The sequence below is a fragment of the Belonocnema kinseyi genome, chromosome 10 (genome assembly GCF_010883055.1).
Source record: "Belonocnema kinseyi isolate 2016_QV_RU_SX_M_011 chromosome 10, B_treatae_v1, whole genome shotgun sequence".
In the NCBI taxonomy this organism is placed as follows: domain Eukaryota; kingdom Metazoa; phylum Arthropoda; class Insecta; order Hymenoptera; family Cynipidae; genus Belonocnema; species Belonocnema kinseyi.
Window position 1 is genome coordinate 9,447,318 of NC_046666.1, and position 12,075 is coordinate 9,459,392.

The 12,075-nt window shown below is 23.6% G+C and overlaps 1 protein-coding gene across 1 annotated transcript in view; it reads left to right on the forward strand.

Moving 5' to 3' along the window:
- Positions 1 to 519: 519 nt before the first annotated feature.
- Positions 520 to 12,075, forward strand: part of LOC117181016 (trifunctional enzyme subunit beta, mitochondrial) — a 42,004-nt gene continuing 30,448 nt past the window's right edge. The window contains exons 1-3 of the mRNA XM_033373584.1: positions 520 to 616; positions 740 to 836; positions 5,963 to 6,134. Of these exons, the coding sequence (XP_033229475.1) occupies positions 782 to 836; positions 5,963 to 6,134 (227 nt within the window). The 5' untranslated portion in view covers positions 520 to 616; positions 740 to 781. The remainder of the gene's footprint in view (positions 617 to 739; positions 837 to 5,962; positions 6,135 to 12,075) is intronic.

Here is a 12,075-nt window from a genome sequence, read left to right on the forward strand (position 1 = left end):
GATTGTTGAAATATATTTTTTTACATCTTTTATTATTAAGCTTTGTACTTAAACGTAGTTTTCTTTCGGCTCTTGCATTTATCAAAGTTGGAGACCGATATTTTATGTATAAAAAAAAGTTGGAACGTTCAAAAAATGTTGAGGTTTAGAAAAAAGATAAAATAATTTTCAGTGAAGTTCCTACCAAAATGCAGTACCTAAACGTACTTTATTGTACTCTAATACATTTCCCAAAGTTTCAACTCGATATTTTATTTACAAAAAAAGTTCTTAGGTTCAAAAAAACATTCAGTGAACTGAAAAACTGTGGTCGGTAATATAGGTATTTAGCTGTGTCACATGCCCTTAATTAATAAATTTTGCATTGTTCCTACAAATCAAAATTATTTAGACTTGATAAACCTTTAAAATAAAATTCTCTGAAAATATTATCATCGGAAATTTTTTCTCAAAAGGTAATGCTATTATGGGTGCGTCACTTGACCGAAGGCAAAGATATTACTTTGCCGAGAGAGAAAAAATATCATTCTCTCTCTCTCTCTCCAGTTGCCCTGTCTGTTATCCAGTGCACCCACTTTTGTACTTCGTTTCGTTTAGTCAGTCAAAAAGGTGAAAAGTGAGTTTGATATATTTAAACGTCTAAATCCAAACATATTCAGATGCAATAATTAAGAGCAGGGAAAGCAAATATTCATTCAAGGTTATAAACAATTAACTAATTTAAAATTTCCATTCACAGAAATTAATTCGCCGATTGCAAGTTGTATCATAACCTTAAAAAATGTCGGGAGTAATTGTTAAAAATCTACCTCGTTTCAATCACCTAGTTCCCCAGGGTAAGTACTTTCTAACAATTTTATTATTTTTTACTTTTCTGCAAATTCAAACTTTGCACTAATTCGTCATGAAATAAGTGCATAACACAAATTTTAAATATGGAACGTCTTAGGGTCAAAGTACAATTGACACTACAAAAATGATATAATGAACTAATAAAGAAAATCTGGAATAAAATTTCAAATGTTTTGGATTAAAAAAGTCCTTTTTATAGAAAATTATTTAATTTGAAAAGTGTATTGTTATTATAAAAAAAATTGGGAGTTTTTTTACCGGAGAGGCGAGAAATTTTTTTTTTATTTTGTACAATTAAGGTCATTAAAGTTACTAAATAATCAATATCATTTTTATATTTAAAAAATTATGGTTATAAATAGTATGAAGATGAAAAATATCCAAGGTTTACGGGATCAAAGTACGATTTTATCGAACCAGACAAACTGAACAAATTTTACTCTTTTTAATCAAGTAATTGAATTAAATATTGCTTTTTATTTTTTTGTCTTTTATCGTTGAAAATTTGTTTTATTTGGTAGAAAATTCATCTTTTGGGTTCAAAATTAAAATTTTCAATAAAAACTTTATTTCTTCGTTTGTAAATGTAACTATTGTGTTGAAAAATCGTATTTTTTTAGTTTAAGTTTATTTTTTGGTCGAAGATTCATCGTTTTCGTTTCACACTTTTCAATTGAAAATTTTTTTATGAAAAACAGATAAACTGCAAAATTTAGAACTTTTATAAATTATAGATTTCAAAGATTCAAATTAAATTCTAAAAATATAAATCCACGTTAACATTTTCAATTCTCTAAATTAAAGAAGCAAGCTAGACAAATTAAAACATGAAAAATAAAGTTTTTTTAACTTGACAGTTTTTAAATTAAAAGTTAAATTATTTCCATTTTAAATAGTTTAAGCATCCTTAAAAACTTAAAAATTTTATTTCAAAATATTGAGAAATCTAGAAGTGGTTTTATATTTTTCCAAATTTAAAATCATTGTTGAATTTTTTTCGAAACGTTTAAATATATTTTTAAATCTTTGTGACCCGAAAAAATTAGGCTGTTCGTTCTGAAATTTTGGTGCAAATACCCACAGCCGAATTTAAAACAAAATGCAGATTTCAACCAAAAAATTTAGAAACTTTTTAAGAATTGTGAAAGGCTTAAAAAGAATAAAAACATTTTTTTAAGGTTCCTAGGAAAATTGGAAATGATTTTTCATTTTGAAAAATTATTGTAACAGAAAATTTAAAAAGATTTTAAGAGATTTCCAAAACGATCAAAACAGAACCTGGAAGATTTTAAGGATTTTTTTTTTAATTTGCAGGATTTTCCAAAATTTGTAGGAAAAATTCGGTTAATTTTAAATTGTATTTAGAAGTTCTTATTAAACATTTAACTATTAGATTAAAAAAAAAAATTTGTTTATAAAAACTTAACTATTAGATTGAAAATTCATTTAGAAATACAGATCTTTGGTTGAAAATTCGTGTATTTTGTTAAAAATTAATTTTTTTATTAAAATTGATCTTTTTGATCAAAAACTAATTTCTTTAGTGAAAGTTAATTTCGTGTCCAAAATTTTTACTATTTAATTCTTTGTCGATTTATCTTTTCTGATAGAAATTTAATCTTCTTGGTTAAAAATTTTGGTGCTTAAAGTTTTAGACGATGCATTATTTTTCATTATTTTTTATTAAAAATGCCTTGAAATCTTTGAAAATACTTGGTGAAGAATTCTTCTTTTTCGTTCAAAATTCCTTTAAAAATACAAATATTTGATTGAAAATTCCTGTACTTTGTTAAAAATTCATCTTTTTGGTAGAAAATTAATCTTATTTCTTGAAAATTAGTTTTTTCTTATTCAGAATAAATTTTCTTAACTAAAGATGTAAATATTCCATTTTTTTAGACAGAAAATGATCTTTTTTGATAGAAATTTAATCTTCTTGAAAATTGTACTATTTCGTTAAAAATTGATTTTGTTTTTATTCAAAATTAAGTTTTTACTGAAAATGTAATTTTTCTGTTTGAAATATTACTGTTTTTCCGTTCATGATTAAATTAAAAAATTCCATTTTCTATGGAAAACTGATCTTTTTTTATAGAAATGTAATCTTTTTCGTTAAAAAATAGTTTTTAAATTCAGTAGAAAATTTAACTATTCTTCTTTTTTAAGATTTTATTTCTTTGGTTGAAAAAAATTAGTTAAAAATTCGTTTTTTTATAGAAAATTCATTTTTTGTGTTGAAAATTCCATTACTTGGTCAAAAATTCATATTTTTGGTTGAAAATTAATCACTATGGTTAAAAATTAATTTCTGTAGATAAAAAATCGTTTATTTTCAGTTGAATGTTTTTTTAACTGAAGATGTAACTCTTCTAATTTTGAAAATTGATTGCTTTAGCTAAAAATTTAATTCTTCTATTTTTGAAGATAATTCATGTACTTTGTTGAAAATTAGTCTTTTTGGTAGAAAATCAATCTTTTGGATTGAAAATGCAACTAAATATTTGGTTAAAAATTCATATTTTTTATTGAAAATTCATTAATGTGATTAAAAATTTATTTCTTTGACTAAAAAATCGTTTCTTTTTAGTTGAACATTATATTTTTTTAACTGAAGATATAACTATTCCATCTTTGCTTTAAAATTTATATTTTTAGTTGAAAAATAATTTTTTAGTCGCAAATTGATTGCTTTAACTGAAAATGTAATACTTCTATTTTTGGGTAAAATCTATTTTTTTAATGGAAAAAAAACTATTATGTACAAATTTTTTTAACATTTTAACTATTCTAATTTTGGTTGAAAATTGTTCTTTTTTAGATGACAATTCATGTACTTTGTTGAAATTGAGCCTTTTTCTAGAAAATTAATTTTTTGGATTGAAAATTAAAATTTTTTTTATTTGAAAACCCAACTAAAAAGTGTTTAAATATATGTAGAAACAAAAATTTGTTTAATAATAGATTTAATGCTTTCACGATAATTCATTTTGATAACAAATTTTCTCTTCAAAGGGTTGATTACTTTCGAAATTCTGCATAAAATGAGCCCAGAATGAAGCTAATTCGCCTATTTTTTAAAATTAGATATTGCAAAAAAAGTGTGAATTTAAATGTTTTCTTAAATGTTCAATAACTTCCGAAATAATCAACATTTTTCAATGTTCTTGGGCTTATTTTCAAGCTATTTTTCATCGTATCACAGCAGCTTATGAGTATAAATAGTAAAAATTTTGTTTTCGATACGGTGAAAAATAGCTTAAAAATAAGCCCAAGAACATTGAAAAATGTTGATTATTTCGGAAGTTATTGAACATTTAAGAAAACATTGAAATTCACACTTTTTATGCAATATCTAATTTAAAAAAATAGACGAATTAGCTTCATTCTGGGCTCATTTTATACAGAATTTCGAGAGCAATCAGCCCTTTAAAGAGAACATTTTTTAGCTCTAGTACAATTAAAATAAGAGAATTTATTCAGTCATAAAAAAGAGGCCGTCAAAAACTTTTGCACGACAGTGTACCTAGAAGAATTTGGAAATTGGGATATTGTAGCAATTTGACTTCTTTTATGATTTAAATTAAGCGCCCTTTCCAATTTGAAGCGATTTAGCGATACTTTTTCCCGTTAAATTTAAATAATTTAATTATTATTATTAAAGATAAAAAATAGGATTTTTTAATCCTACTTTAAAATTCTTATAAATACTCATGACATTGACTTGACATTGACAGTGACAGTAACATTGGCATTGACATTGTCTTCTTTTACCATTTAAATTAAGTACCCTTTTCAATTTGAAGCGATTTAGCAATAAGTTTTCCCGTGAATTTTAAATGTAATTATTATTAATAAAGAAAAAAATACGAGTTTTTAAATCCTATTTCAAATTTCTTATAAATACTCATGACATTGACATTGGCTTCTTAGACCATTTAAATTAAGCACCCTTTCCAATTTGAAGCGATTTTGCGATAAGTTTTCCGGTGAAATTTAAATAATTTAATTATTATTAATAAAGATAAAAAATACGTTTTTTTAAATCCTACTTCAAAATGCTTATGAATACTTATGACATTTACTTGACATTGACTTCTTTTACCATTTGAATTAAGCGCCCTTTCCAATTTGAAGCGATAAGTTTTCCCGTGAAATTTAAATAATTTAGTTAGTATTAATAAAGATAAAAAATAGGATTTTTTCAATCCTACTTTAAAATTTTTATAAATACTCATGATATTGTCTTGACATTGACATTGACTTCTTTCACCATTTAAATTAAGCGCCCTTTCCAATTTGAAGCGATTTTGCGATAAGTTTTCCGGTGAAATTTAAATAATTTAATTATTATTAATAAAGATAAAAAATACGTTTTTTTAAATCCTACTTCAAAATGCTTATAAATACTCATGATATTAACTTGACATTGACTTCTTTTACCATTTGAATTAAGCTTCCATTCCAATTTGAAGCGATAAGTTTTCCCGTGAAATTTAAATAATTTAATTACTATTAATAAAGATAAAAAATAGGATTTTTCCAATCCTACTTCAAAATTCTTATAAATACTCATGACATTGACTTGACATTGACATTGACTTCTTTTACCATTTAAATTAAGCGCCCTTTCCAATATGAAGCGATTTTGCGATAAGTTTTCCGGTGAAATTTACATAATTTAATTATTATTAATAAAGATAAAAAATACGTTTTTTTAAATCCTACTTCAAAATGCTCATAAATACTCATGACATTGACTTGACATTGACTTCTTTCACCATTTAAATTAAGCGCTCTTTTCAATTTGAAGCGATTTAGCGATAAGTTTTCCCGTCAAATTTAAATAGTTTAATTATTATTAATAAAGATAGAAAATACGACTATTTAAATCCTAATTCAAAATGCTTATAAATACTCATTAAATTCTCAAATCACATAAAGGTCGAGCATATTCTCATTCTCGTGAGAATCTATCCGATCACTTAAACTCTTTAGAACACTAGCGGACACTCTTTATTAGCCTAAATACGGGTCTAGATTCCAAATAAATCAAAAATTCCAAAGTAAGAATGTTTCTAAATTAACGAAAAAAAATGTGTTGGTATTACAGCTGGACTTTCCTGGGAATGCACAAGGGTTTTGAAAAAGGGCTATGCAACCAAAATAGCCCAGACAGGTGGCAAAAATATTGTATTTATCGATGGAGTTCGAACGCCTTTTTTACAAGCAAACACAGACTACAACAACCTAATGGCGGTCGATTTAGCGAGACATTCTCTTGTGTAAGTTTTCGTCTTTCATTCTCCTATTTTTAATTTATTTTAATCCTTCAATCTATTAAGACATTGGAAAAAATAGATTATTGAATGATTGCTTTACTGAATCTGTTTCATTTAATAAAACGAATAGTTGCATAAATTTTGAAAAAATAGAAGGAAAATGTCATCTCATTTTTTAAATATTACATCGAGGGGCTAAAAACATTTTTGTAGTCTGGTAGATAATATACATATCCCCTAGAATCGTGCGAAATTGTTTCAAATATTTTTTTAATTTTCTAAAAGCTTTGAAATTTCTAGAAAACTTAAATAAATAAAAACTTAAATTTCGCATTTATTTGAAATCCAGAAATAGTAGAAGTGCCTAGAGTATTAAAATTCCGTTAAATTATTTGAATTTAAAAAAATACCCTAAACTCTTTCAAATATTTTGAATTCCTCTTTAATCCCGTAAAATTCTTGAAATTTTCTTGAAATCTTTTAAAATATCCTAAAAGCTGTAAAATTCTTTGAAAATTCATATTCTTTGCTGGAATATTTGACAATTTAGTACAAAATTCAAGTATATGGTACAGAATTAAACTGTTTCGTAACAAATTCTTTTTGTTTTTTAATTAATTCTTCCTAATAAGAATTCACATACGCTATTTTTTGTTAAAAATTGACCTTTTTAGTTATAACATTCAACTATTTAATTTAAAAAATTTAGAGAACAAAAATATAGGGCACATTTTCAAATTACTTAATTAAAAATGTATGTAATTTGTTGAAAATTCGTTTTTTTTTTTTGTAGGAACTTCGACTATTTAGTGAAAAATTTATACATTTTCTTAAAAATTCACCTTTCTCGTAGAAATTTCAACTATTTGGTTTAGTATGTATCTATTTTTTCGAAAGTTCGTATTTTCTGATAGAAAATTAATCTTCTTGGTTGTAAATTAAACTACTTGGTAGAAAATTGATGTATTTAGTTGACAAAAAATCTTTTTTTCTGTGTAGAAAATTAGTTTTTTTGTTTTGTTAAAAATGATCAGAAAGTATTGTTGGAAACTAATCTGTTTTAGTTGAGGATTTCAGTATTTAGTTGAAAATTCGTTTTTTTGTTTGTTTGAAAATTCGAAAATCCCTTAGAAAATTTGTTTTCTTTTCTTTTAAATTAAATTTTTTATACTGAAGGTTTAACTGTTAGATTTTTGAATTAAAATTGATCGTTTTTAGTTGAAAATTTAAATATTTTGTTGAAAATCCATGTATTTTCTTTTTAGAAATAGCTTGGATAGAAAATTAATACTCTTGCTTTAAAATTGAACTTTTTGATAAAAAATATTTGTATTTTGTTATCACTTCCTTTTTTTTTTCATTGGTAGAAAGTATTTTTTTAAATTGAAATTGTGTAGCTGAAAATTAATTTTTTCTAGTTGAGAATTCAAATATTTTCTTGAAAATGGGTATTTTTTAGTTATATTCAACTGTTTATTATACAAAAGTGGAATCTTTTTTCGTTTTAATTACATTTTTTAGAAAAAATTTGTAATTTCAGGTCGAAAATTTAACTGCTTTGTAGAGAATTTGTCTGTTTGGCTTAAAAATTCAAAAATTTTGTTATTTTGTTACTATATTTATTTTGTTCACATTTATTATTGTTATTTGTCAATGAGCCAGTTTTTTATTCAATTTATAAAAAAGTTAAAAAAAATAGTATTAAAAAAAGCGTCAAATAGAGCCTAAAAATTATACTTTCAAAAATGTAACGAATTCAATTGTAATTGCAAAATTAAAACCTAAGAAAGAAATACGAAAAACTCAGCGTTCAACATTTAGATTCTGAACTCTAGAATTGTAATAATTTAAAGTTACCGAAATTATTAATTTACTGCTATAGCAATTTCAGATAGTTTAATTTTTATCTTTTTTGATTTTAAAATCTATTCTCAATTTCAAATCTTCTTTTAGAATTTTTATTCATTCTTGAAACTTGTCAATCAAATTCAATTTTAAATTATTTATTTGTTTAAAACTTTGACTGAAAAATCTGAAAATTTTAAGATATTAAATTGAAAGTTAATATAAAGAATACAAAACAGGATTGCTGTAATATCCTTCCATTTTTTGAACTTGTACAATTTTAAGCTTTTCAATGCGAAATTGCTTTGTATTTACATAGGAAATTATTAAAATGAAAACTATCAAGGCTTTTAATATGAAATTTTGAATGATTTATTATCAGAATGTCACCAAGTGACATTCAATTTAAAACGATTTAATATACTTTTTAAATAAAAAATTTGATTTATGCTATAAAAATCACCGTCATTTTTAATATTATAATCATTTTTACATAGAATCTTTTATAAACGAAGTAAAACATTATTTCAGACAAAAATTACATTTTTTAAATTTATTAATTTATTTTAAACAAAAAATGAGTTTTCCGCTCTGAAAGATGGCTTTTTAACAAGACTTCAATTTTTTTTTAAATAGTTAAATTTTTAACATAATATTGAAATTTTCAATCTGGAAAGATAAATTACCCAAAACTGTCATAGTTCATATTTCAATAAAAAAGATGAAATTTATACACAAAAAAAAACGAATTTTAAAACAAAAAAAAAACGAATTTTCAACAAATAAAGATTTTTTCCCTGAAGCGAGAATTAAAAGTTTATTTACATTGGTGAACCTTCAAGCGAAAAGACAAATTTTCTCTACAAAAATATCATTTTCAGCAACAAAAAATATATGACTTAAGCAAAAAATTGATTTTCCACGAAACTGATGCATTTTTATCTAACAAAAATGAAATTTCAAAACAAGAAAATTATGTTTTTCCCCCAATAAAATGATAATTTTCTACTACGAAAGCTCAATCTTAAAAAATGGAAGTTACATTTTCAGTTAAAAAATTAATTTAAAAAAAAGAAGACTTCCACTGAACAGTTAAATTCAGTCTTTTTCTCAAAACAGACGAATTTTTATTTGACATTTTCAATAGTCTAAATTAAAGCCAGACATTAAAAATTGAAAAATAATTTATTTAACTTAACAGTTCTTAAATTAGAAGTTAAATTATCTTTATTTTAAATAGTCTAGGCATCCTTTAAAAGCTTTAAAATTTTATGTCAAAATCTTGAGAAATCTAGAAGTAGTTTAAAATTGTTCCAAATTTCAAATAATTTTTGAATTTTTTTCGGAACTTTTAAATATATTTCAAAATGAATTGAATTTTTCCTATAACTTGTAGAAAATCCTGCAAATTTAAAAAAAAAAAACGAAATTTTTATTTATAAAGAACAATAGAAGACTTCTTATTTGTAAAAATATTAGAGTAATTTTACGAGATATTTAGAAATTCTAAAAAGATTCAAATTAAATTTAGAACTTGAAATAATTTCAAATATTTACAGCTGAATTTAAAATAAAATGTAGATTTTTTCAGATTTCAAACAAAGAATTTATAATTTTTTAAGAACTGTGAAAGGCTTTAAAAGAATAAAATTTTTTTAAGTTTCCTAGGAAAATTGAAAATGATTTTTCACTTTGAAAAATTATGAATGATTTTAAGGATTTGTTTTTAATTTGCAGGATTTTCAAAAACTGTAGGAAAATTTCGATTAATTTAAAAATATATTTAGGAGTTCTGAAAAAATTTTAACATATTTCGTTTAAATTACTTGAAATAATTTCAAGTTTTGAATTAATTTTGAATCTTTTCAAAACTTCTAAATATCTTTTAAAATTTCTCATATTTTTTCTACAAATAATAAGTGTTTTTTTTTAATATTTGGTTTCAGTTTACTCGCCTTAAATGAACAGTGAAATATTGCTAAATATTAAATACTTATTCTTTTTCAACATTAAGAAATTTCAAATTAAATGGGATAAAAATTAAATAATTTATACTCACAATATTTTTAATTTAATAAAAACCTTTTATTATGACTATACTATTATGGATTTATTTTTAAGTTGAAAATAGTAAGTCGCACGTTTACATTTTTAATGGCTAAAAAAATTAATAGAGATAATATATTATTACAATTTTTTATTAAATTCAATATAAAAAATCAAATAAAGGAAGACCTGAAACTCTGAATTAAAAATATATTATTGATAAATCATGAAAATTTTTATTTCAAAATAAAATTATCAGAATAAATGATATATTAATTTCAATTCTTATTAAGACTTTCGGATTGAAACAGTTACAATTTGGAAATTCTCAAATTTTGAACGGATTCAGAATTGTTTGGTCAAATCAATTATTGTTCAGATTTCTATACTTAGAATACAGACCCATTTTAAAAATAATTTATTCATTAATATTTACAGTCAATTGTTTAAATCTTCAAAACTGCACTTTAATTATTTTAAAAATTGTTAAAATCGAACTTGAGCAGATTTTTCTTCTGAAAACTCGTAAAATTCCCAGTTTCCCGATTCGGCAGCCACCCTGTTTTTTATTTTAAAAATCTTCGATTTTGAAAACTTCTAATTTTTATTTTATTTTTAACCTTTAAAACTGCATTTTAAAATTCTTTAAATTAAAATATATGCTTAAAAATTAAAAATCTAAACTGGAAAATTTTAAAAATGAAGATTTTCGAATTAAGCATTCTAAAGTAAATGGTATAATAATTTATAAAAATCACAATTTAACAAATTATGTAAAAATCGGTTGAGATCAAAGTTGGACCGAGAGAAACCAGTAAATGACAGTGAATTTATTCTTTGACCGGGAATTTTACAAAATTTTTATTCTAACAATTTTCCCGGTTTTCCCCAGTCTCACAAATTTCCCGGTCATGTCCCGGTTTTCCAGGTTTCCCGGTTTAGCGGCCACCCTGGACAAAATAGCAGAATTTTCAACCAAAAAGTATGACTTTAAGCAAATTGTTGAATTTTCAACCAAATAGTTGCATTTTTTTATCCAAGAAAGATGTAATTCCTGCCAAAGCAGGTTAATTTTTAAATCAACGACAAACTTTCAATTAAGAGTGGAATTTACTTTCCAACACCAAAATAAGAATTGTAAACAATAAGTTCATTTTCTGCTAAATAGTAGATTTTTTAACTTTAATTCTACTCAAACAGGTAAGAAAGTTAAAAAAAATAGTATTAAAAATAGCGTCAAATAGAGCCTAAAAATTATACTTTCAAAAATGTAACGAATTCAATTGTAATTGCAAAATTAAAACCTAAGAAAGGGAAATACGAAAAACTCAGCGTTCAACATGTAGATTCTGAACTCTAGAATTGTAATAATTCAAAGTTGCCGAAATTATTAATTTGCTGCTATAGCAATTTCAGATAGTTTAATTTTTATCTTTTTTTATTTTAAAATCTATTCTCAATTTAAAGTTTAAAATTTAATTTGAACAAAAAGTAAATTTTCTAGGAAATAGTTGAATTTTTGTCCATGAAAGATGTATAATATATTTCTGTTAAAAAAGATTAACTTTTAAATCAAAAATACAATTTTTCAGAAAAAAATAATCCAAAAAAGATTTCAAGTGACTTATCAGGAACAAAAACTGAATTTTTAACAAAAGGTTAATGTTCTACGAAAAGATTTGAATTTTTAACAGAATAGTTAAATTTTAAACCAAAAAGGATGTCTTTGAAAGAAAATTATTAAATTTTCAATGAAATAATAAAATTTATAACTAAAAAGATAATCTTAAGGAGACAATTTTTGCGAATTTCCAAAAATTACGTGAATCGGTGGTTAATGATTTTAAAATTAAAATTTAAGATTTTGAAATACGAGGGTAGTTCAATAAGTCCTTAGAACGAAGTATAAAAACAATTTTTTTTTCGGTAAATTTTTTTTTATTTTTCAACTTAATCTCCTTGGAGCTCTATACACTTGGTGAATCGCTTTTCAAGTTTTTTTAATCCTTCAGAAAAGTGCGTTTTCGGAAGTTCCTCAAAATAAGCACTTACA